The 23620-nt window shown below is 45.3% G+C and overlaps 6 protein-coding genes across 10 annotated transcripts; 4 read left to right on the forward strand and 2 right to left on the reverse strand.

The window, feature by feature from the left end:
* Positions 1-864: 864 nt before the first annotated feature.
* LOC132265408 (G kinase-anchoring protein 1-like) lies at positions 865-2348 on the forward strand. Of its 3 annotated transcripts, XM_059766056.1 has the most exons (4): positions 873-913; positions 981-1264; positions 1324-2037; positions 2098-2348. In XM_059766056.1, the coding sequence occupies exons 2-4, from the start codon at positions 1058-1060 to the stop codon at positions 2137-2139; spliced, it is 963 nt and encodes a 320-aa protein (XP_059622039.1). In that variant the 5' UTR covers positions 873-913; positions 981-1057; the 3' UTR covers positions 2140-2348. The 3 variants fall into 3 exon arrangements, with proteins under 3 accessions (XP_059622038.1, XP_059622040.1, XP_059622039.1); XM_059766055.1 differs by having other exon boundaries at positions 865-1264; XM_059766057.1 differs by having other exon boundaries at positions 865-1264; positions 1327-2037.
* Positions 2349-2422: 74 nt separating this feature from the next.
* Positions 2423-6007, reverse strand: LOC132263946 (phosphopentomutase). The gene is made up of 4 exons (XM_059763971.1): positions 5912-6007; positions 3599-5140; positions 3311-3537; positions 2423-3244 (listed from the first exon to the last, which is right to left on the reverse strand). Exons 2-4 carry the CDS (start codon positions 5111-5113, stop codon positions 3142-3144), a joined length of 1845 nt encoding a protein of 614 aa, XP_059619954.1. The 5' UTR covers positions 5114-5140; positions 5912-6007; the 3' UTR covers positions 2423-3141.
* Positions 6008-6141: 134 nt separating this feature from the next.
* Positions 6142-8852, reverse strand: LOC132264576 (condensin complex subunit 2). Its single transcript, XM_059764824.1, has 4 exons — positions 8677-8852; positions 8458-8577; positions 7756-8390; positions 6142-7692 (listed from the first exon to the last, which is right to left on the reverse strand). The coding sequence occupies exons 1-4, from the start codon at positions 8773-8775 to the stop codon at positions 6543-6545; spliced, it is 2004 nt and encodes a 667-aa protein (XP_059620807.1). The 5' UTR covers positions 8776-8852; the 3' UTR covers positions 6142-6542.
* A 99-nt stretch (positions 8853-8951) lies between these two features.
* On the forward strand, positions 8952-11510 carry LOC132263975 (tRNA (cytosine(34)-C(5))-methyltransferase). The gene is made up of 2 exons (XM_059764007.1): positions 8952-9119; positions 9179-11510. The coding sequence occupies exons 1-2, from the start codon at positions 9042-9044 to the stop codon at positions 11207-11209; spliced, it is 2109 nt and encodes a 702-aa protein (XP_059619990.1). The 5' UTR covers positions 8952-9041; the 3' UTR covers positions 11210-11510.
* Positions 11511-11632: 122 nt separating this feature from the next.
* Positions 11633-13534, forward strand: LOC132264650 (GILT-like protein 1). Its single transcript, XM_059764919.1, has 4 exons — positions 11633-11861; positions 11930-12067; positions 12138-12308; positions 13258-13534. The coding sequence occupies exons 1-4, from the start codon at positions 11793-11795 to the stop codon at positions 13495-13497; spliced, it is 618 nt and encodes a 205-aa protein (XP_059620902.1). The 5' UTR covers positions 11633-11792; the 3' UTR covers positions 13498-13534.
* A 75-nt stretch (positions 13535-13609) lies between these two features.
* Positions 13610-22652, forward strand: LOC132265157 (serine/threonine-protein kinase Pak). Of its 3 annotated transcripts, none has more exons than XM_059765689.1 (8): positions 13610-13971; positions 15503-15668; positions 15738-15892; positions 17139-17304; positions 18228-18442; positions 18502-19368; positions 20246-20464; positions 20537-22652. In XM_059765689.1, the coding sequence occupies exons 2-8, from the start codon at positions 15566-15568 to the stop codon at positions 20618-20620; spliced, it is 1809 nt and encodes a 602-aa protein (XP_059621672.1). In that variant the 5' UTR covers positions 13610-13971; positions 15503-15565; the 3' UTR covers positions 20621-22652. The 3 variants fall into 3 exon arrangements, with proteins under 3 accessions (XP_059621672.1, XP_059621674.1, XP_059621673.1); XM_059765691.1 differs by having other exon boundaries at positions 18240-18442; XM_059765690.1 differs by having other exon boundaries at positions 13614-13730.
* The last annotated feature ends 968 nt before the right edge of the window (positions 22653-23620 follow it).

A 23620-nucleotide genomic window follows, 5' to 3' on the forward strand; every position in this document is an offset into this window, starting at 1 on the left:
CCCCTTTTTCCATTATTGTGAACTTATCAGAATCTCTTTGTAAAGTACTTCTGTCGACCAAAAAAGAAAAAAGGACTCACAAAGCACTGTGTAAATAGGGAGATTTATCACTTTAGAAACACACACCACACACACCAACAGACTCTCGCCCACAGAGTAATTCATAGGTCATAGACAAGGGTGAGAAGCGGAAAAAAGTGTACATTTGTTGTCAAGTAAGCAACTGATCACAGGATCAGTCTAGAGGATGTTATTAGTTTTGACTGACCGTCCGATTTGTGCTTTAGTTGCTCTCCTTTCCATGGAAAGACGCGCGCGCGCGCGTGGAAATCCACTCGCGCACCTCTCGAAAGCAATTTCCTTCTGTTCGTGTGTACAACTTAAAAAAAAAAAGAAAAGCGACCTAAAAGTGAAGTTTTGTGTATAAAAAATACTGGAAAAGGCTTTGATGCTTTTTCCTCCTATCAAAAGATGAGGCAAAATCACAATTCAGCAACACTGTTTAGATAGAGAATGTGAAAAAGGTGTTGGACAAGTACTCCAATTTAGAAGCAGAAAGAGTAAAACTTTAATTGACAAGAGAAAGTGAAAAAATTGTAGAAGAAATAAAAAAAAGAATAGAATTGTTGTTAACTTGGCGCTTCGTTATTTTTTCACTGTGCCTTTTTCTATTCTGTATCATGTAATAATGTGAATGATAAAAAGAGAAAATTATTAATTGAATTGTAATTGAGGAGATGTGAAGGAAGATTGATGAGAAGAACATTAAATAAAGTAGAAAAATCGTTATTTTTTCGCTTCATTTCACGCATTGAGCATATGCACGATGCGAGAGCATTTAAATTCTTCGCGGTCACGAAACAGTGCCATCTAGTGGCAAATGCTGGTGATGACAGCCCCAAGTTTGAAACAGGTGTCAAAAATTCCCTACAAGACCACGCTTTTTCGGCAAATTTTTCAATTTTCCGCAATTTTCTCAGGAATTTCCCATCCAAAATAGATCTTCAGCTAGTTCTCTATAAGAAGGTAATCTTGGAGGTGAAGAAGGAGGAGGACAATGTCTTTGCCGACTTCCTCGAGATTCGCTGTGCTGCAGCTTGTTGGCGATTATGAGCACAAGAAGTCCAAGAAGCCCCCAGACAATGAGCAGAGCAGTGATAACAAGGCTAAGCCGGCTAAGTTGAAAAAGGAGAAGCAGAAGAAGGTCATGCCAGTTGATGAGAAGACCAAACCGGAGGAGAAGCCCAAAACAGTACAAACAAAGGTTCGTTGTTGTTTTGCCGGACGATTTTCGCTTTTATATGACTTTGATTCGCTTATCAGCAGAAGAAGCTCGAGAAGAAGAAGAAAAAGCAGGAGGAGTACATCACGGAGAAGCAGTGGACCAAGTGGCAGAAGAAGGATGCTGAGCTAGTGGATGGCATCTTTGAGAAGGACCTGAAAGAGGCGCTCTTGCAGTCGCAGATCGAGTTCGAAAAGCAGCGCGGGAAGAAGGAGGATCCCAAGCCGGCGGAGGAGATCAAGAAACCCAAGAAGGCCAGGAAGATCACCTTGCAGGAGTTTATGGCGCAGTCAGAGGCAAAGGAGGCAAAGCCAGCGAAACCAGAGCCTCCAAAGACTTTCTCCTTCGAGGAAATCGACGACAGAGCTCGTGAGATTGTCCAGAAGGAGCAGTACCGCAATATGGGCTGCTCTTCAAGCGGCCAGGAGGTGGTGCTGAAGATCGACGACTCGCCCAAGCCAAGTCCCACCAAGGAGACACGGAAGAACAGCCCGGAATCTCTGGAAGCCATTGTCGCCGTCCTGAAGGCGGAAGTCAGCGAGTGGCAGGCGAAGTACGAAGGCGCCGCTAAGCTTCTGGAGGAGCAGAGCAAGCTGATCAACCTGCAGCTGACCAATTCCACCACTGAGAGTCTGCTGAAGAGGATCGACGAGCTGCAGAAGCAGCAAGTTGAGCTTTACCACGAGATCGGGAGTCTTCACGTGCTTCTGGAGCAGGAAAGGTCCAAGAATCAGGCCGACGGATCGAAAATCAAGGTGAGTTGGAGGGAAACTCTTGCAGGGCATTGAAAATACATTGATCTTTCATCTTTGCAGAATGCCGGAGTGAAGAAATCCGTTCGATTCTCCGCCGCTTAATCGTCAAATTGCGCCCCAGCAAAAGACTCCAGAAGAGCGAGTGAACATTGTGATTGCGAGAAAAGACTGCTTTTGGAGCTCCTTTCGAACTCAACAAATCTATGATTGTATAGTATTTTGTACAGAAGCATTTAAACTGAATCAATCCATCTGCTTTGATTGCCTGAAAGCTAATTATTTTGTAAGAAAAGCAAATACATTGATGAGCAAAAGGATCAAATTCTTTTTAACAATCAGGAGCGTCAGGATTATCAGCGAGAATCAGTAAGTTCAAAATCCACTTTACACACTTATTAATATTTATTCTTGTCTTTTATTCATTACTTCTATAAACACTAATATATTAATTACACCACATTTTAAAATTGTGACTGCAAATCAGTTGTAAAATTTCTCTAAACTGTAGATAAAAAAAAGGATTTTCCGAAATTATAAGGAAGTTTGAAGCGCCATTTTTCGAGAAATCAAATCATCCAAGAAATGATAAAAATGCCATTAACACAAGATTTCTACATATTTTCTCTCCTTTGAAAGCATCAATAATAATCATTTCATTATTCCTGGCTTTAATTCAACTATTGTATTTCTAAATAAAGCGACCGAAAGCTTTAAGTAACTCAAGAACTAAATAAAATTAGCATCACTTATTGCATACTTTGATCGATTTTTGCAAATATATCACATGATAAGAAACTATTAATATTGGAAAGACGATTAAAGTTAGTTGAGATGTGGAAAGAATTATTAGTTATAAAGTGTTAATGTTCAGGAATAAAGTGGAAAGAAAATATCTTCGAGACATTTAACAAGTTGCTAAACATGAAGAGAAATTGTCATTTTTTTTCATGAGTGATAAAGAAAGCAAAGCTTTCTTTCTATTCTAACATGTTTTTTTTTTATGTGGAAAGAGATTTCTCTATCAGAAAGGATGCCAATGTTATAGAAGAGTTGTTTATATAGAGACAGATAAGCTAGAATTTCACTGACTTCCCCCGAAGTTTTCTACTCTGGCTTTGGTATTAAGTTATGCTTCGCCGGCTGCAGCAATTCCTGAACAATGTTCTGCACCATTTCGCTCAGCACGTCCTTGAGCGCATTCCAGTCACTGGAAAAAAGCACAATTTGGCATCTTTAGACACAATTCCAGGCTCCGCAAAGGAGCTTCTCTCACCTCTGGCCGGGCTGTGCGCACATTTCTGCGTAGTATTTGATCTTGGGCTCCGTTCCGGACGTCCTCAGCGTCACCACGGTGCCATTCTCGAAGGTGAACGTGATCATCTGCGAACTCCTGCTCACCGGAAACACAGCCTTGCCGTCGCTCTGCGCAGTGTCAACGCCCGTCGTCAAGTCCCTCACGTACTTGATGGCGTACTTGCCGTCGAGAATGCTCGTCGGGTACTGAAAAAGAGGATTTGCTGGTCAGTGAACTTTTGAAGCGCGTCAAGACTTTTTTTCTTACGGTGTTCTCGCCGCGGAAGTTGCGAATCCTCTCGAAGATCTGCACAATGACGACGGGATCGTAGCAGAGGAAGTAGGAAGTGAGGGTGTAGTGAAATCCGTACTGCCTGTAGAGATCCTCCAGCTTCTCCGTCAGCGATTTGTTCTCCTCCTGGCGCAAGAAGCACGTCATCGTGGCCAGATGACAGGCAGCACTCACGCCATCCTTGTCCAGCACTGTGGGCGAAAACATGAAGCCAATGGCCTCCTCGAAGGCGAACAGCACACTCTTTCCCTCCGCCAGCAACTCCACTGACTTGTTTCCCATCCACTTGAAGCCCGTCAGCGTCTCGATGAAGTGCATTCCCTCCGCCTTGGCCACGGACGCCAGCATCTTCGAGCTCACGGTGCTCGCGAGTAGATAGCAATCGTCGCGCACACCGTCTGGATGCGTTCGCTTCCAGCACTCAATTGCCCACCAGCCGAGCAGCGCGCCCAGTTCGTTGCCCGTGAACACCTTCCATTCGCCGCTCGCGGGATTCTTCTCGGCGCACGCGAGCCTGTCCGCGTCCGGATCATTGGCCAGGATCACGCCGCACTGCGACTCATTGGCCAACTTGATGCTCAGCACGAGGCTCGACTTGCCCTCCTCGGGATTCGGGAATTGCACTGTGGGGAACTCCGGGTCTGGATCTCTTTGCTCAGCCACGGCCAGAGGCGCACTGAGGCCGGCCACGGCGAAGCCGCGCTCGACGAACGGCCAGCCGACGCCGTGCATGGCGGAGTAGACGAATTGGACGTCGCTCCGCGCGTTGTAGTCGTCGATCAGAACTCTGGGGATGTTCTTCAGCAGCTTCTCCATGTACAGCGCCACCATGTCGTCATAGGGATCGGCGAGGAGCGGCGAATCGAGGTTATCCACACTCCAACTCTTCGGCCAGGGCGCTAGATTGTTCAGGATCCCGCTCTGAATGCCCTTGTCGTGCGGCGAGATGATCTGCGCGCTGTTCGTCCAGTAAACCTTGTAGCCGTTGTCGTTCTTGGGATTGTGCGACGCCGTCACCATCACGCCGGCCAGACACTGCTTCTCCAGCACCGCAAACGGCACCATCGGCGTGGCCACAGTCTTGCCATAGAGAAAGACTGGAATGTTGGCGCGCAGGAAGATCGAGGCGGAGATCTCAGCGAAGCGTCTGCTCTGATGGCGTCCGTCGAAGCCGAACACGACGCCGCGGCGCTGCTGCTCCGGCGCTGGATAACATTCCTGGATGTGTTTGAGCAGTCCCTGCGCCGTCTGCAGCACCACCAGCTCGTTCATGCCACTGAAGCCGGCCCGCATGGCGCCCCGCAAGCCCGCCGTGCCGAAGGACAGACGCGTGAGCAGCAGCACCTTCAGCTTCTCCCACTCGCAATCCTCCGCCAGACGCCGGATCTCCGCCAGCGTGACGTCGCACTTGTCCCACTCCAGCCACTGCGCGATCTTGTCATTCAGCTCCGCCGATCCGGAGTCGAAGTGCTGACCATTCGCAGTTTCCATTCTTCTCTGCAGAATCCTTGGAAGAATCTGCAAAACCGGCAAAAGCGCAATTAGCTTGAAACTGACGATGAAAAGCACCAGTATTTGACCGGGAAATCCTGCTCTTTCCGCCGTTCTTCACTCACAATCTGATTGCAGCGGAATTATCGATATAAACTCTCGTTCTTCACGATTTATAATTATTTATAAACAACACTTGTTTTGGCTTGTTTCGCGTTTGACATGAAGTTGATTTGTGTGTGTGTGAATTGTTGTTATTACACTGTAAAAGACGCCTTTCGAAGTTTTGCTCATTAAAGTGCAGTTGTAATGGAAAGTTTTGGTAATTCTTTTGTTGGTTCCTTCATTCTGAACATTCTAAACATTCTAAAATATTCTTGTAGTATTTTTCAAATTTTCATACCCAAGTTTTTATTGTATTATTGCATTTTTGGATCTTATGCATTTTATGATCAAATGAGCCAAATAATCAATTATGCCTAATTTTATATTTGTAACGAGTTGTTATCAGTTTTCACGATTTTCTCAGTAAATGAAAATGCTAAAAAGGATCAAAAATATCCTAAACTTCAGTGTTTTCTTAGTTTCTTCACAAAAACTTCGGATGTGAATTTAGAATGACGAAATCGCGTTTTTTCACTGATTTCATTTCGCTGTTATTTATTACACTATCACGATTATCACTACAAAATGTGCTCATTCGAATTCCACAAATGCATAATTTCTCAAATACAATCAATCCAATCCAATCGATCCAATCAAAGATAATGAGAAATGAGAATATTGCTGAGAAAATACCTTCAGAAGTCTCGCCACGTCGTGTGAAGTTAAACTGATGGCGCAAATCAAACTGCCCGAAGTAAATTCACTCAAATCTCCTTTGTCGTCACATTCGGGACTGATATCGAAGTTAAATATACTCAAAGAGAAAAATCCGGGAGTAATATTTGTGTTATTCCACGTCGAGTATTTCAATCGATAAGATAATGGCTCGAATTGCTGACGACGCTTTGAGCTGTTTCAGTGCCTCGTGAGCGCCAGTGAAGGCTGCACGACTTCGCCGAGCGCGAATTCCATGGCCAGCGAATGCTCTTCTCCGGAACAGTTGCGATCTGCTGCTGATCTGGACTTTGAGCGATGAGAGATGGTCGAGATCAGTTGAGAAACTGAGATAAGATTTGTGTATTTATCAAATTTATTCTCTATCTCGCTTATAAATTTTAGTTAATTCCTCAGATGTTTCACTTATATCCTTGTAAATGAACAGAATATCCTTTAGCTGGATCTTGAGTTTTGAATTCTTAATTTTAGCAACTTTGGCAGTGGTTTTAAAACCTTCTGGTATTCGAAAAGTTGGGAATAATCGGTTATTTTCAGCAAAAAAGTAAAAAAGAACCAAAGAAATAGAAAAGCAATTTACTAATCTCACTCAATCCTCATCCGAAGACTCTCCAGCCGCTCTCTCTGCAGGACGAATGGCAGGAAGCCTTGCAGCGTTCCGCAGCTGAATGCCAAAGTCCAGGAGATCTTCTCCACGCTCCGCGAGTTCCAGGCTGTGATCGTTGGTGATGTGAAGCAGGGCGTAAAACGCAAGCGCCACGCTCAGATTCTCTCTCATGAGCGGGCTGAGGAGTCTGGGCAGCGCCGTGTAGAGCTTCTGGAAGGAGATGACGGTGGCATTCTGCCCGCCCGTGGTCACGAGGTGCAGACAGCCCGTCTTCAGCTGCTTCATGTCCACGACTTTGGCGCGCTTTGCGAACGGCAACACGATGCGCTCGATCTTCTCCGGAGCGCCGGCGAAGTGCATCGAATACTGCTCGATCGCTTCCGGCGGCGCCTCCTCGCCCACCTCGCCGACGCCCGGCTCCGTGCCCGTCTCCGTGTCCGTGTCCTCGTTGGCCGCCACGTTGCTGCAGTAGCTCCTGTCCACGGGATTGTCGTAGTTGTACTCGTCGGCGATCGGCAGCTCCTGCACGGCGTCACTCTTCGCCTCGCGCACCGGCAATCCGGGCGCGAAGGAGTATTTATTGAACATGCTGCGGTCCAGCTTCAGGTCCGTGGGCAGCTTCAGCTTGTCCTTGTTCTCCCACTTACGCGGCGCATTCTTCCTCCGCGGCTTCGCGTCGGACTCACTCACGAACAGATCCTCCGGCTGGTCAGCGAAGTCCTTCGCGCTCATTTTGTCAATTACTTTTTGTCGGCGCGCGCGCTTCGGCGCCGACGCGGTGGAAACGAGGCTCACTTTAGGCGGCTTCTTGATCTTCCAATGCGACGGTCCGGCCCAGTATTGCGAGATCTTGTCCATCGGCCGGTAGGAATACTCCAGGCGACTGTGCTGCGCTTCAGTGGGGCGCAAGTCGCGGATGTGCACGGATTTGGGGCGCATTCCCTTGCACGCCATGATCGCCGCGCGATCGTCCTCCGTCAGCTCGCCCACGTCCGGCAGATCCGCCTCGTCGCACGCCGGCATATCGTCCAGATTGTCCGGCAGCGGTTCAACCTCGGCGTCCATGTCGAAGGCCAGCGACAGAGGATAGTCGTTGGCCGGCGCGGCTTGCATCATGTCCCAATCAGCCTCTCTGTAAGTCGAACAAATCCCCATTAATGCGGTGATCAGAAGAAGATTTCCCCATTGAACTTACTCATCTTCCTCAGCCGGTGTGTCTTTGATCTCGTAGTGTGAATACATCGGCCGCAGCCTGTCTCCCGGCTTCAGTTCCTCATAATACAGCGTGAACTTCTCATCCTGACTCCAGTCGTGCGGCTTCTTCACGTCCACTTTACCGGGATTCTTGCGCCGCAGCGGTTTGTCGGGGTCCAGATTGAAGATTCCATCTCTGTCCATCAGCTTGTTACACAGCAATCGTTTGGGATTCGAGATGTCGCCGAAGAAGGACCTGAATTGCGCCAGAATGGGATCCGGAAGTGGCACAGTCTCCAATTTGGCGTTAATTGTAGCCAAGTTGGATGTCACAGTGCTCCTGGGGCGCTTCTGACGCTTTCGCCTCGTTCCTGGAACGGCCAGAGATTGCTCCCCATCGTCAGCGTCGGTCTCCGCGGCGCCTCCTTCCCTGATGCTTCTCCTGCTGCCCAAGCCGGTCAGCAGGCGCTGAGATTTCTCGTACACCGAGTCCACACGCAGTCCGTAGAGCTTGGCGGACGCTTCAATGCCATATCCGGCTGCCTGGAAACTTCCCACGGCGCGATGATGCTTCATCACCAGATGATTGAAGCTATCGATCAAGGGAATGTTGAAAGCGTTGTCCTTTGTGAATTTCTACACACGGAAAAATGGACATAAACATAACAAAACGAACCACGAAAGGATCTCGAGAAAGACTCACATTCTCCCGGAACAGTTTCATCCCCAGCTCCAGACTCTCGCACTGTTCAACAGAAGTAGACGTGACTGAGGTGTCCATGAAGCTCCTCCTGGCGGACGCGCGCTCCTGCTCGTCATTATTCTGCGGGAGAAAATCAGGGAAAGGGATGAAAACGGGTGGAAATTGGCGGAAACCCTTTGTAACCCAGCAAAGTGAGGTTAACTTCCTTTCTTCACTCACATCATTCGGCGGGGCAGGAGTTTTGAAGCTTCCATTCACTGAACGTCTCAACGGGGACGACACCTCCATCGCTGCACTGCTCTTCCTCATCATTCTCATGGGAAATCAGAGAAAAGCGAAAAAATTCTCTCGAAACCTTCAAAGCAAAACACCGTTTTTTGACGCCAATTGCCAGCGCCACCAGTGGAGTTTTCAATACACTGTAAAAAGTTGGTTTCAGGATTTTAGCCAAGACACACTGGTACGCGGGTTTCGGACTTCCGAAAACATGTGGCGGTTTTTTGACAGTGTGTTCTCTAACCTAAAAAACTGCGTATCTTGCGGCGGATTTTCTGTGTGGTTTTTCGAGGAAAATTAGTTAAAACATGGGCAAAAGAGGAAAATTGAAGAAGAACAACACCAATCCTTTCGCGCAGAAGAAGAGAGATCGTCGGAATAATGGGGTAAGTGTGAGAAAATAGTGTTTTTTCATCCATGTCTCTTCAATGTTTTCCTTTTGCAGGGCGAGAGTGGACAGCGACCCGATCGGCGGTCTGAGCCTTACGAGGAGATCAAGAGAGAGAATGAGTCCTTCTTCAAGTACTACAAGCAACAGGGAATCGTGCCGGAGAGCGAGTGGGAGACTTTCGTGCAGACACTGCAGTCGAATCTGCCCACGGCTTTTCGCGTGACCGGCTGTCGCGGGGAATCGGAGACGCTGCTGGACATCATCAAGAGCGAGTACTTCACGGAACTGTTCAAGCAGGCGCAGGAGGGTGAGATGGCTGTGCAGAAGCCTTTCCCACTGCCTTGGTACCCGGGCGAGCTGGCGTGGCAGCTGCAGCTTTCGCGCAAGGACATCAGACGCTCTGAAGTATTCTACAAGCTGCACAACTTCCTGATTGCCGAGACGGCTGCCGGTAGCATCAGTCGTCAGGAGACGGTGTCTATGATTCCGCCCATTGTGCTGGACGTGAAGCCCCATCACAGAGTGCTGGACATGTGCGCGGCACCGGGCTCGAAGACGGCGCAACTGATTGAAGCGCTGCACGCGGAGATGGAGGAGACGAAGACGCTGCCCACGGGACTGGTGATTGCCAATGACATCGACAACAGTCGCTGCTACATGCTGGTGCACCAGGCGAAGCGCCTCAACTCACCGTGCTTCCTTGTCACGAACGAGGACAGCGAGCGCTTCCCGGACTTGCAGTGCACGAACCGGGAGACGGGAAAGATGGAAAACATGCAATTCGACAGGATTCTCTGCGACGTGCCGTGCAGTGGCGACGCCACGCTGCGCAAGAATCCGGACATCTGGACAAAGTGGAATCCCGCGCACGGCACAAATCTCAATGGGGTGCAGTTCAGGATAGCCAAGAGAGGCGCTGAGTTGCTGACGATTGGCGGGCGTCTGGTGTACTCCACGTGCTCCTTCAATCCCGTGGAGAACGAGGCGGTGATTGTGCGTCTGCTGAAGGAGTCCGAGGGCGCTCTGGAGCTGATTGACGCCTCAAATCTCGTGCCAGGACTGAAGTTCACGCCTGGAATGCGAAAGTGGGAATTGGCGGCGAAGGACATGAGTTTCTATGCAGATTTCCAGGCAGTTCCCGAGCAGTATCACACAATCCTGCGGCCGCAGATGTTCCCGCCTGAGGATGTTGAGAAGTACAATCTGGAGCGCTGCATGCGCATCTTGCCGCATCAGCAGGACACGGGAGGATTCTTCGTGGCGGTGCTGGTAAAGACTAGAGCCATGCCGTGGGCGGTGGAGGAGGAAAAGAGAGGCTCTCCGGCGGTGCCGCAGCGCAAAAAGCGCCGTCTCGGCGGATACAAAGAGGAGCCCTTTGTCTTCTTCCACGGCGACGAGGACATCTTCGCCTCCATCAAGTCCTTCTATACACTGCGCGAGGATTTCCAGCCCACATGTCTGCTAACGCGCTGCCACACGGGCAAGAAGAAGAACATCTACTTCAGCTCTGAGTCCATTAGAGACATTGTGCAGCTCAGCGGCGATCGCGTGAAGATCATCAACACGGGCGTGAAGGTGTTCGTGCGCTGCGACAACAAGAACATGTCGTGCGCCTTCAGGCTTGCTCAGGAAGGCTTGCCCAGCGTGAATGAGTTTGTGGGCAGCGACAGGAGAGTGCTGCTGGAGAGGAGTGATCTCGTGATGCTGCTGCAGAACACGGACCCGACGAAACCGCCCAAGTTGGAGGATTTGACGGCGGCGAGCCAGGAGAGGATTGCCGCCGTGACGCCGGGCAGCTGTGTGCTGGAGTATCGCGAGCAGAAGCTGCAGATCACGCTCGTGGGCTGGCGAGGAACCACGAGCCTGCGCGCGTACGTCGACCAGAGCGAAACTGTGCACATGTTGCGACTTCTGCGTGCGGATTTGTCGCAGTACGAGGTGAACAAGTTCCGGAAGCCCGCTGAGGAGGAGCAGAAGGACGATGAGAAGGACCAGAACGGCGCCAAAATGGGGTCCGAAGGCGACACAGACTTGCGCTGTTCAGCAGAATTAGACACGACTGAGGTGACAGTGAAGATCCCATGAAAAAAAGGATGGAAATTGGCGGAAACGCTTTGCAACCGACAAAGTGTCGATGCAATGCTTTTCCTTGTAATTTTCCGTTCATAGGAAATTCTCAGAGCAAATTCAAAATACCGCGGTTTTCGACGCCAAAGCCTCTGGCGGAATTTTGAGAAAATTGATGGAATTAAGGATGGAATTATCTAGCGAAAAATCCACAAAATGTCTATGAATGTTTGGATTAATCTTTGTTTTTTTTTTGTAGAAATCCAATTTATCGAATAAGAAATTTGATATTTCATACTTTAATAAATTGTTTTATTAAACATGCTCCTCAGGATAAAAATTTCAGGATTCGTTTTTTGCGCACGAAACTTCTTTCTCTTTTCCACGGACTCTTCCAACAATGCTTCGCGGGAGGAAGACATTGTGGCGCCATCTGCTTAGGCGCCAAAACACACACACACACTCTCGCACGCATTCCGCAAACGCGCCATTTCTACCTGCCCAGCACAATTTCGCCCTCAGTTTACCGCGAAATTCCACTGAAGACGGACGAAACTTGCCAGAAAACCTCGAAAAGAGACCAAAGTGGGTCAGAGTGAAAATGAAAAGTATCGTGATTGTTGCAGTTTTGCTGGTCATTGGCCACAACTTGTCTCCGAGTGACGCCAAGGTGAAGAAACTCTCAATCGCACCCACAATCTCTTGGTGAATTGCCTCATTTGCATGTCATTTGCATAGGTCCACGTTACCGTGTACTACGAGTCCCTCTGCCCGGACAGCATCAGGTTCATCTCCAACCATCTCTATCCGACCGTGCAGGATCCCGGCCTCAGGGACCAGATCGACGTGCTGTTCGTCCCCTTCGGCAAGAGCAGCGTAAGTTCCAAGGCGACTCTCATGGGCTTCTCCCACTGAATCTCGCGTGCGTTTCTCCTGTCCCTTCCAGTCCAGCCCCAACGGCGACACCGTGGAGTTCGAATGCCAGCACGGCCCGGCGGAGTGCGAGGGCAACAGAATGCAATCCTGCGTCCTCCGGCAGCTGCCCAACAATCCAGATGAGCAAATCAACTTCGTGGCGTGCCAGATGAACTTCCGAGCTGAGTCATCCGGTCGTGTCGTGAGTATTGGGCATTTAATGGGCGTTTTTTCTCCACTCAAAACAGTCTCAATCTCAGAATCGCGTGCGCGCATGGGTTCGAGAAAGTGTGATCGACTGATAATTGCGATAAAGATGCGCGTAAGCAGTGTGAAAAATGAAACGGAAACTTGTTAATGAAAAGTTAACTGCATATCTTTCCATTTAATTTTTCAAGAGTGTTAATTGAATTTTTCCGGGGACAATTTTTTGGGATTATGCAAATGTGTTTGCGCAATTTCTCGCATTGCTCTTCGCCTGACATTCTTATGCGTGGATTTATGAAGGCGTCGCGAAAGTCGCTTTTCGGGTTTCAACTTCTTTTGCTGAGCTGGAATTATACTGATTAAGATTAACATTAAGATCAGCAGAAAAAGCACGTGTGCAAAAATCAAGAAATTGAGCATCGAGGACTGAAAATTATGGTAATTTGATGATGGAAATTTTTGCTTTATTTTGAAAAGATTCATTTTCATCAATTTCAAGAGGATTTTTAATTGAAAATTAGAAGTTTATATAAGATTTCATGCTCAAAAATCCCAGTAGAATGTAAACCTTGGCAAAAACCGGAGTTATTCACATTTTTACAGTCTGAAGAATTTGCAATAATGGCAATCATTAAGAATTCAATCTCACTAATTAAGGTATTTCTGCAAATTCCACTCAATTGGCAGATAACGTGTTTTTGCTGCATTATTAAAGGAATTAATAATCACTCGAGAAGTTTGTCAATCGATGGAAACGTTCGTAAGCCAGTAGGATTATTGGGTTTCTGGGAAGTCTGGCGTATGGACTCTTGGACAGAGTCGTTATCTAACTTCTCAGGGGGCAATTAGAGTTATAAAAAGACTCTCATTTGCACCAATGACCATTTGTGCTATCTTATCTCCATCTCAGGTGATGTCTGATGAAACTTTTGTCGTTCTTTCAGTGCGCCGCGTCTTCCCATGTTAATTGGCGCAACGTGGAGGAGTGCTATGACGGTCGTTTGGGCACGAAATTGCAACTGGAGGCCGAGGAATTGACTAATGCTGTGCTGCCAAAGACGAACTTTGTGCCCACAATTGTGTACAATCACGTCTTCGATAAGACGCTGCACGAGAGATCTCTCCGGGAGTTCAGGACTGTCGTGTGCGAGATGCTAAAGTACGAATTCTCCGCTTGCCATTGAAATGCCATGAGAGAAATATAATAAATTGAATTTTTGCGCGCAAACTGGATTCCCATCACTTGAGGTCGCTCCACTCGCTGACTTCCACGCGCGTTCCACACGCAGTGACAGGTGGTAGTTTAGCGCTGAGGCGGCAGTGGCGCTGGTGTGGTGTGATTTTGGTGTTGTGCGAGGAAAATTATTGAAATTCGTTTGTATTTTGAGCAAAAGGCCATAGTGGAAATTAATTTTAAGTATGTGTAGTGCGGCGTGCGTGCAGTAGATTTGTCAATTGTGAGTGTGCAGTGTGCGTGGGAGCGAGATTTCGCCCTCAACGCCCGTCCTTTCCGTGACCAAGTGCGGCGCGTGTGGCGAACCTTGACTGTGTCGCGGAGGAGTTGGAAAAACGCAGAAATCTCACACCTTGTCGGCAGAGCGGCCCTCGCGGCGTCACCAGTCGCCCCCCGACGACCTCCTGGCCGGAAAAGTGCTCGTGTGAGTGACCCACAGCAGGAAGTGGGGCCGCTGGACGGGCGACAAGGGCGGAGTGACTAATGACACTTCCTCCGTGCGAATTTCGCCACAGAATCGCGCCCCCTTGCGCTCCTCCTCGGGCTGCAGCATTCACTCACACTCGCTCGGCTGCATCTCACGCACGGCCATGCCAAATTTGCCAGTGCGCTAATCCCGGGGCGGAGGAAGGATTTCTATATCCAGCCACAAAGCCTCAGACGCTGGAGACACGCTCGCGAGCTCTAATTGAGGCAATTCTCCATCCCAAGTTCAATGAACAATGATGAAGATATTAATTCATTCCGCGCTCGTTCAACTCAACTTTATTCACACGCCCCATCGCTTAATGCCCCGAACTCTGGCTCATCTCTCGCACTCTGGCGTCCTTCGCGCTCTTGGCACCTGAGTGCTGAAATTGGCGACACACATCTCGAGCCTCTCTAATGAGAGGCGCTGCACTGTGGCAAATCCCTGCTGAACTGCACCGAAATTAGCCAAGATTGGCCCGCAAGTTGCGGCGAAACTTGGGCAGAAGAGCCTCCAATGGAACCCCTATTAAGTAGGATTACGGAAATCCCCGTGGAAAGTCCGCAACTTTGCGGAATCTCTATTGATTTTCTCACGAATTGCACACCTAATTCGCATTAACCCTTTCACGACCATGAAAACAAAGATTAAATTTTTGGCTCTTTTTAATCTTGACGTAAAGTAAAGGAACTTTAGGATTCACAGGATATTTTTATATGCTTTATCTTTTGATTGAAGTTTGAAAAACTTGCCAGAAATGTAGAATTGCAAATCTTCTTTGTGAAGGTAATTTTCTGGGCAAACTTTTTTAAGAGTTTCAAAACGAACAGAATAATACAGGTTTAAATTGAAACCTAAACAGTGTTAACTGGATCTTTGTTTTTAATTTAGACCACAAATTGACTAATGATATTGTAGTTAATTCAGGAAAATTCTGTCATTAAAGATTTGAGTCGCGAAAGGGTTAAAACAGATCATTTCGAGTCAGCTGTGCACACTTCCCGGACTACAATTCTTTTGTATTTCCTGTCGCTTTGTCCTTCCCACGCGCTCAAAGTCGCGCCGATAAAAGGACATTTTCCTCACTCTGTTCACAATTTATTGCCAGGTTGTTTTTCTGCATTTTCTCTCTGGTATTTTGAATGGAAACACAATTTGCACACGTGCCTTAATGAAATATCGTGCGCTTTGGCTAACCAAAGTCTCTGCACAGAGAATGCCCAACACGTGGTGTTGCTGAGGTTGTCCTCGAAATATTCTGCAGCACACCAAGGCGCGTCATTTCTCTTGCACTCTTGGCCGATTTTCCCAATGGAAAGACACAGACACTCATGGAGAGATTGTGGCGAAGGCAGGAAGTTGATATGGGGGAGAGAAATGGGAACAATATCTCGCCCACATTTCGCTTTCAAGGCACTCTAATATCATCAGTGCCATTGAATAATTTTGCACACTTGGAAGTCAAGCAGCGCTTCTCTTATTGCAGAGTGAATCGTGAATCTGCTTGACGGAGAGCAGCACAAGTGCGTGCGAAGGAGTTTGTGCGAGGATGTCTAGTGAGGAGGATAAACCGCCGGCGCCGCCTGTGCGGCTGACCAGCAATAGAGATCGAAGCGACGGAGTGCCGCCGGTCGAGCGTCCGCTTCCCAAAGGTGAGTGTTGTTGAGTGTTTTCAGAGTTGAGGAGATGGAAAATTCAACTGAGAATTTGCATGTCTGCAGAGCCTGAGGATGCGGACAGGAAGAAGAAGACGCTGAAGAGCAAGATTAAGGGCTCAAAGACGTCGCATGCGGACTCGAAGCCCAACATTTCCTATCCCACGAACTTCGAGCACACTGTTCACGTGGGATTCGATGCCATCACGGGGGAATTCACGGTGAGTGGCAAGAGAGAGAGAGAGAGAAAGAGCGAATGGTGTGGCGAGTGCTTTAGAGAATCTGAGGCTGGAGAGTGTGATTCACGTATCATCCGCATTAATCATTGGAGTTTTACTTGTGCTTTCTTGATTCTTGAAGCGCGTCTATTGGAATGAAGAAGACTCTTTTTTTTTGGTTGTTCCTTCACTTTTTGGGTTGATTTTTCCTTCTTTTTTCCCCCCTCATCGCGAAAGAGAAAGAGAGAGAGAGACTAATTAATTTCCATGGTTGGAAAAGAATGCGTGGCGGATTTAGAATTGAGGAGATGGAGAAAAATTAGTCCTATAAATATGTCGACTGACGCCTATAAATGAAAGAAAAGCGTCTTCTTGACGAGAAGAGATCACGAAAAACCAAGTGTAAAATGCTTTATTTTGTTGATTTAACTTGGTGTTGTTTCTCTTTATTTTTCAAGCTGCCTATGAAAGTAAGTATTTTCGCTTGGTATGATTATTATTTGCTGTTGCATCTTCTTCTTCTCTGTTAAACACTCCAAAAGAAAAGAAAAAAACAAAGAAAAATCCCTCTATCCGTTCTATCACACCAAAAAAAAAACAAAAATCCACCCGAAAAGAGAAGGCAAAAAGAGAAATGCATCGCGGAATGAGAGGAAGAAGTCGTGTGAAGACAATAAATAAGAAAGAAGTTCTTAATGGAAACACACAAAATTCTCTCTAAAATTATCCAGTGTGTGCGTGAGGAAAAAGGAGAGAAAGAGAGAGAGTGAAAATTAATTTCCCTCTTCTAATATTCCTTGCCACTTCTTCTTCCCAAATAAAAGTACAAAAGAGAGCGTCTAATGAAGAGTATAAAAAGAAACCCCAAACGCAAGAGAGACACTTTGAATATTCTCCAAATATATCTCAATGTGTTTTCTTTTAAGCAGAGTAGATTCTTCATTTTCCACTGTTTCTTTTTCTCCTCTTTTTTTCCTCCTCTCTTCATTCATGAGGTTATATTTTGTCAGTTGCATGTTAATCATTATTATTTTTATTATTATTCTTGTCGTGAAGCCTCAAACTATCTTTATGACAATTGTATGAACTTCTTTCCTTTAGGATAAATAACTTATCTGCACTTTGTGTATGTTTGTCGGTGTTGATTTTTGCCAAAAAAAAAAGAATAGCAAAGGGAAAGGAAATGGGGAAAATCTCATCTCTCGTGCGACACTGAACACTGTTTCTTGTGTGACTTGTGTTTTTGCAGGGAATGCCAGAAGCATGGGCGCGACTCCTCATGAACTCCAACATCAGCAAGCAGGAGCAGAAGAACAATCCGCAGGCTGTTCTCGATGTTCTCAATTGGTTCGACAACAGCAGTAAACAACGTCCGAGCTCCAAATATATGACAAATGCCACAACAACACATTCAGGTGAGCGTGTGAAAAATTTTCTGCGAAATCGCTTTTTGGCAGTCTCGATTTAAAAAAAAAAAGAGTTTCTGCGAAAATTCATGTGGACAGAGTTTGATTGATAAAATGTGTGCAAAATCTTATCATGGCTTTACATTCATGACTCATCATGCAATTTAACCGAGAGAAAGACGACAAAGTGACTCAATTAGAGAGCTTAAGCCCAAGTAGCCAAAGCAAGCGTCATCAATAGCAAGTCATTTTACAGTCAGATTTACTGAAATAAGGATGAATCTTAATTGTTGACATCTGGAATTTTGCGTGGAAATCAGTTTATTAAGTTAGTAAATAAATTTTGAATGGTCAAAATTTTCTTCTTATCATTTTCTTAATTAAATTCTAACCAAAAAATGAGATTATTTGATTTAATTTGACTATTATTTACCAATAATCATGCAAATTACTTACATTTCTGTGCTAAAAACGGGAAATTTTCACTACAATGCTTTATAGAAAGTCTGTTTTATCACTTAAATGTGAGTTTTCCAACTCAAAATAGCAAGAAAGTCACACTCAAGTCACTGCTCTGACTGCAAAGCGACCTTGTGCTGCTTGGGGAAGTGAAGGATAAATTGACTTTCACGCTCATCACTCTGTCCATGCGGGAGTTTCAGTATCATGACCATTTATGCAAATGCTTCGGCCTTCGCGATGCACTGCTTTGGGGCGTATTTTTTTCTACATTCTTTCATTCTGAGTGGAGTTTTATGTAGTGCAAAAAAGACTGACAATTTTGTGTTTTAATGTACTCTAATCATGGCTTCTGTGACAACTCACACACATTTTTCTCTTGCATCTTTCTCATCCTGTGACTTCGGCTCGTGCGCTTTTGCTTGCGAAAAAAAAACAAATTGCTAATGGGTCAAATTGACTAAACACTGTAGCATCGTCACTAGGGTCGTCGCTGAGTCGCGTGAGCAGCAGCAGTCCCAGCAGCACGCCGACGGACTCTGAGTCGCATCCGCAGGTGATACAATACAACACACATCATCATCTTCCAGCGCACGTTCCCAGCCTCATCCCGATGCCACAGCTCGCGGGTGATCAGGAGGACGTGGCGCCGCCGATCGCCAGTCGTCCTGAGCGCACCAAGTCCATTGTGAGTGCCAAGAAGAAGGATTTTGAGGATTGTGCTGATGTTTTTGTGTCTCTTTGCAGTACACGAGGCCTATTGAGAACGCGCCGACGAGCATAACGCCGCCAATATCAGTGCATCTCAGTCCGACGGTGAAGAGTCCGACGCTGGACAGGAACAAGAACAATGCCACGATCGGCGTGACGACAAATGCCAACAGTGGCACGCCAACGACCAACAATTCCATGTCGCCGGTGCAGCAGGCGGCGCCACAGGTGCCCACAATCGGCGGCACGTCGCCGCAGCAGACGCCGAATGACGTGACGACGGGCTCGCGGGGTGCGGGCAAGAAGAAGAAGATGACGGACGAGGAGATCCTGGAGAAGTTGCGCACGATCGTGAGTGTGGGCGATCCGAACAGGAAGTACACGAAGATGGAGAAGATCGGGCAGGGCGCGTCGGGCACGGTGTACACGGCCATCGAGAGTAGCACGGGCATGGAGGTGGCCATCAAGCAGATGAACCTGAGCCAGCAGCCGAAGAAGGAGCTGATCATCAATGAGATTCTGGTGATGCGAGAGAACAAGCACCCGAATGTGGTCAATTACTTGGACAGCTACCTGGTGAACGAGGAGCTGTGGGTGGTGATGGAGTACCTCCCGGGCGGCTCGCTCACGGACGTGGTGACGGAGACGTGCATGGACGAGGGCCAGATTGCGGCGGTGTGTCGTGAGGTGCTGCAGGCGCTCGAGTTCCTGCACAGCAATCAAGTGATCCATCGTGACATCAAGAGCGATAACATCCTGCTGGGCCTGGACGGCAGCGTGAAGCTCACGGACTTTGGCTTCTGTGCCCAAATCTCGCCGGAGCAGTCTAAGCGCACCACGATGGTGGGCACGCCGTACTGGATGGCGCCCGAGGTGGTGACGCGGAAGCAGTACGGACCCAAGGTATGGCTTTCGCTCTCACTTGGCACTCACTGAGGACGAGACTTTGGGGGTCGCGCATTCCGGCCATGCAAATTAAAATTGTGCAGAAGCGCCAAGTTGAGCGCATTTGTGGGCAGATTTGAGAGGAGAAATTGCCATTTCTGTCGCATTGATTTATTGATCAATATGACTAAAGTTGGCATTTCGCATTGAAACTCTTTGGGTGATTGGATTAAAAATCAATGAGTAAGAAAAGCAAAATTGAGGCATGACTTCTTAAAGACTTTCCTTAATTATTTCTGCATATTAATTGCTGGAAATCCAGTCGAATCTACACATTTCCTAATCACTGTAAAATGTACAAAATGATTACTGAAAGTTTCATGACATTGAAAGAGATTAAATTTTGTTAAATTGCGCTGTACAAAATTCTCCTTTGAAATCATTAAACTGTCTATAATAACGTTGTTAGGGATAAATTTCACACTCCTTCTGTTGCTTTAGATTTCAAATTTGCTCTTAGGGATTAAGAAAACTTCTCAGAAGACACTCTTTCATCTCGTGTGTATAATAAACATTTAATTCAATACTGTAACTAAACCGAATGTTTCAAAGTGAATTTAAGACTTTACTTTAAACATTGATGGGAAAAGTCAGATGTTGAGCTTGAAAATGTGCGACATATCGGTTATGTCTCAGAATTTAATGTGTCTTTAGTTGAGTGTCGTTTATTCTGCATAGTAATTTGGTGTTTAAGACATTTTAGAGAGAGAGAATTCCATGTTCTAATTATACAAAATTACTCCAAACGCCGGAAGGGAAAGTTCATTCACTGTTTCCTCGCCTCAATTTGTCGTTTATTTTATACTGAATTGTGTTTTTCCTCTGCGTCTTTCAGGTGGACTTGTGGTCGCTGGGCATAATGGCAATAGAGATGATCGAAGGCGAGCCGCCGTACTTGAATGAGAACCCGCTGAGGGCGCTGTACTTGATCGCCACCAACGGGAAGCCGGACATCAAGGAGAAGGACAAACTGAGCACAGTATTCCAAGACTTTCTCGATCAGTGTCTCGAGGTGGAGGTGGAGAGGCGCGCGAGCGCCTTTGAGCTGCTGAAGGTGAGTTGCGAAGGCGGTGTTTTTGCCAATGTGTGTGCTTAATCAAGGATGTGTTTTCTCTCTCGTTCGCAGCATCCGTTCCTGAAACTAGCACGTCCACTGGCGAGTCTCACGCCACTCATCATGGCGGCGAAGGAGGCGGCCAAAGGACACTAAATTGCACGCGCGATTGTGGAAGAAAGATACGTAGACTTGAGAGCATATTTAATCAATTTTGCGAGTATTTATTGTTTTTTTTTTTAATAATTGAGGAACTGTATGAACGAAAATTGTATTAATTGTGTAACAATAATTTATTGACGGAGAGAAGATAGAAGAAAAAAGCGGAGGGATTTTACGGCGTGAAGAAACAATGACTGTTGATTGTGTAGAGGAAAAGAAAAGAAAATAAAATATACTTTACTTTTAATCAAACACTGAAATGTACATTTTTGGTCTTATATATTTTAAAATTAAAGAAACAAAGTCAAAATCTTAGCGATAGAATTAATGTTTAGAAGAGCCATGAACTTTCGCCGAGACCAAGAAATGTTTCCTTAAAAGAAGAAATGATTGATAAGAAGGAAGAGATGCAAAGCACAAGGAATGTATTAAGGATTGTAAAATGAGACTTTAAAAATATGTTGCGTGTGTGTTGCGAAACAGAGGCAAAAAGGAGTAGCAAGAATTATACAAAAAAAAACAATGTGAATAATAGGACATAGAATTGTGACACGAAGACGAAGATGAAAAAAAAACACAAAAGTGCTTTGAAAGTTGCGCAATTTCGGGGGCACAATTTGTGTGGTGTAAAGAGGCGCGCGCGCGATGTGAAATTGAGGGCATTTCGAGGAAGTTAAAGAGAGAGAGAGAAAGAGAAGTTAAAATATGACGGAAAGATCATAAAATCATATAATGTAAAAATAGCCAACAATCTTGAGTGGAGAGGAAAAAAAAAGAAGAATGCAGAAAAGCCACGTGAAAAAGAAACTTCTTAATGGACGAACGAAGAGAGTTGAGAAAGTGAATGAAATGGAGAATATTTGGTGAAATATATCTATATAATATCTCTTGTATAGTGTGCCTATTTATAAAATATACAAAAATAAATTCAGATGGAGGACGATGATGATGAAGATGATAAAACGACAAATATACTAAAGCGAAGAGGTGAGGAAACACACACACACACAAAGAGATGAATATTCATTGAGGAGAGGCGCGGATGGAACAACACTAAGTATAAAAGGATATTTAGGCGGTACACCGAAGCTAAGATTTATAGGAATGTGTAACAAATTGAATGCCTGATAATAAGTGGAATGAAAGACAACTGAGAAGAGCTGAAAGTGTTTTTTTTTGAGTGTGTGAATGATAAGAGTGCGAAAGCTTGAAAGAGGAAAGAAGATAAACAATTTTTTTCAATTAATTTCTTGCACATATTTCTTGCTACTTAACAATACTTAAACAAACAAAAAATATATTTCTTAAAAGGAGAAGAAAGAAGAAGAAAAACATTACATTTAGTAAGAGAGAAACTATAAAAATCTTATAAATTGCAATTGATCGATTTAGTGAGGAGAGAAAGATAGTTTTTCGCCTCTTCTATCGCTGATATGAAAAAAAAACAATTTGTTATACTATTTTTTAAAAATGAAAAGAATTATTAATTTATCACCTACAAGTAGATTAGATGCGATGAAAAATTTTACTTTCTATGAATTCAAGGAGAAAATTAATTAATACACAAGATGGTATTAAAATTGCCTGCATTTAATAATAGCCATTATTCTACGAACAAATAATTGTATGGTATTCTTTATAAAAAAAAATATAATGAAGAAAAAAGGAAGACGAAGAAGAGACAAAGCAGAAATATGAGAAGAATTTCAAGTGACACAATTCGGTGAAAGAAGTGGAATTGTTAAGTGAGACTTTTCATATAATTTGTGAGGATTTTCATCATCAATCAATTTGAAAGGTAAAAAAAAAGAGAAGGAGAAAAACTACCGAAAAAAGTGACATGAAGAACTCTATAGAATTTAGGCTGTGTCCAAAATTTATCACAAAATATCAAAGAAAAACTTCCCTTCACATTATAGAAGTTAATTTACCTTCCAATTTCCTCAATCATGTTGAATGCGAGAGATTTTTCTGAAGGACTCAGGACTTGATGAATCACAGTTGTAAAAAGAAAAAAAAAAATAGAGAAACAAAGAGAAGAAAAGGGAAGCTATTTAGTGAATTTCTCATGAAGAATGATGATGACAAAGAAGAGCAGTAGATTTATCATTGCGTAAACCCTTTTTCTTAGTGCGTGAGCGAATATCAAGATGATGTGCGAGAGAGAGAGAGAAACAGAGTAAATTTTGGTGTATTTTCTAATTAAATCTCTAAGTGGAAGTAAAAATGGAAGAAGTCAAGTTAATTTTGGGGAAAGAGAAATGTGAGATAAATCATCTTAGAAAAAAAAACCATGTATTCTTTAGAATTGCAGTTCAAAAGCGATTGAGAGATGAAAATCAATAAAAAGAGAAATAATGCAAGAGACATCTTTTCATTTAGAGAGGATTTAAGAAAAGCAGTAGAAAACACTTGAGACGGAACGCCAGACGGTCAACAATCGAAGACACAGTTTCGTGCCAACAATTTTGGTGCATTTGTATGCATTCCAACGCGAAATCGATACCTTAAGCACCTAAGCACGGAAGCCGAGAAGTTCTGCAGCGAGAAAAGGGACGCGCGATGTTCGTGACTCTGAGCGAAGGTTCGTGATTTATTAGTCTAGCGATAAATTGGTGAATTTTTTGAAGAAATCATCGTAATTATCCAATTTGAGGCAATTAATTTCCAGAATTGGGGACATGAATGGGTGAAAAAACGTGACTTGAACAATGATTTCAATCTTATCTATGCTTAAAGCTATTCTTAGACAATCTAGAAACTTAATAGTATTACTTACTTTGCCAATTTTGTGTCCATTTCTCCACAATTCGCCGATCCTTGAAAAGTAGCAGAATTGGCGCGATGGCCGAAAATACCTGATCGCATGCGAGTATTGACGCTAGATGTCACTACTGTCTAGGATAGCGTCGCAATGTGGAAGACATCTTTCTTTTGCAATTGATTCTTCTTTTGTAACACCGCAAACTGCTACTGGTTCGCCTCTTGTTGCAC

This window comes from Phlebotomus argentipes, unplaced genomic scaffold, assembly GCF_947086385.1.
Source record: "Phlebotomus argentipes unplaced genomic scaffold, Phlebotomus argentipes genome assembly contig_2, whole genome shotgun sequence".
Lineage (NCBI taxonomy): Eukaryota > Metazoa > Arthropoda > Insecta > Diptera > Psychodidae > Phlebotomus > Phlebotomus argentipes.

Bases quoted from the DNA above. Each gene is read 5' to 3' on its own strand.
- LOC132265408 (XM_059766055.1), top strand. From the start codon at position 1,058: ATGTCTTTGCCGACTTCCTCGAGATTCGCTGTGCTGCAGCTTGTTGGC. The intron at 1,265-1,323 runs GTTCGTTGTTGT...TTCGCTTATCAG, and splicing joins CCAAAACAGTACAAACAAAG to CAGAAGAAGCTCGAGAAGAA. The intron at 2,038-2,097 runs GTGAGTTGGAGG...TCATCTTTGCAG, and splicing joins CCGACGGATCGAAAATCAAG to AATGCCGGAGTGAAGAAATC.
- LOC132263946 (XM_059763971.1), bottom strand. From the start codon at position 5,113: ATGGAAACTGCGAATGGTCAGCACTTCGACTCCGGATCGGCGGAGCTG. The intron at 3,538-3,598 runs GTAAGAAAAAAA...CCTCTTTTTCAG, and splicing joins ACTTCCGCGGCGAGAACACC to TACCCGACGAGCATTCTCGA. The intron at 3,245-3,310 runs GTGAGAGAAGCT...GCTTTTTTCCAG, and splicing joins TGCGCACAGCCCGGCCAGAG to TGACTGGAATGCGCTCAAGG.
- LOC132264576 (XM_059764824.1), bottom strand. From the start codon at position 8,775: ATGAGAATGATGAGGAAGAGCAGTGCAGCGATGGAGGTGTCGTCCCCG. The intron at 8,578-8,676 runs GTGAGTGAAGAA...TTTCTCCCGCAG, and splicing joins CTCCTGCCCCGCCGAATGAT to AATAATGACGAGCAGGAGCG. The intron at 7,693-7,755 runs GTAAGTTCAATG...TTCGACTTACAG, and splicing joins ACACCGGCTGAGGAAGATGA to AGAGGCTGATTGGGACATGA.
- LOC132263975 (XM_059764007.1), top strand. From the start codon at position 9,042: ATGGGCAAAAGAGGAAAATTGAAGAAGAACAACACCAATCCTTTCGCG. The intron at 9,120-9,178 runs GTAAGTGTGAGA...TTCCTTTTGCAG, and splicing joins GAGATCGTCGGAATAATGGG to GGCGAGAGTGGACAGCGACC.
- LOC132264650 (XM_059764919.1), top strand. From the start codon at position 11,793: ATGAAAAGTATCGTGATTGTTGCAGTTTTGCTGGTCATTGGCCACAAC. The intron at 12,068-12,137 runs GTAAGTTCCAAG...TGTCCCTTCCAG, and splicing joins TCCCCTTCGGCAAGAGCAGC to TCCAGCCCCAACGGCGACAC. The intron at 12,309-13,257 runs GTGAGTATTGGG...TCGTTCTTTCAG, and splicing joins CTGAGTCATCCGGTCGTGTC to TGCGCCGCGTCTTCCCATGT.
- LOC132265157 (XM_059765689.1), top strand. From the start codon at position 15,566: ATGTCTAGTGAGGAGGATAAACCGCCGGCGCCGCCTGTGCGGCTGACC. The intron at 15,893-17,138 runs GTGAGTGGCAAG...GTGTTTTTGCAG, and splicing joins CCATCACGGGGGAATTCACG to GGAATGCCAGAAGCATGGGC. The intron at 20,465-20,536 runs GTGAGTTGCGAA...TCTCGTTCGCAG, and splicing joins GCGCCTTTGAGCTGCTGAAG to CATCCGTTCCTGAAACTAGC.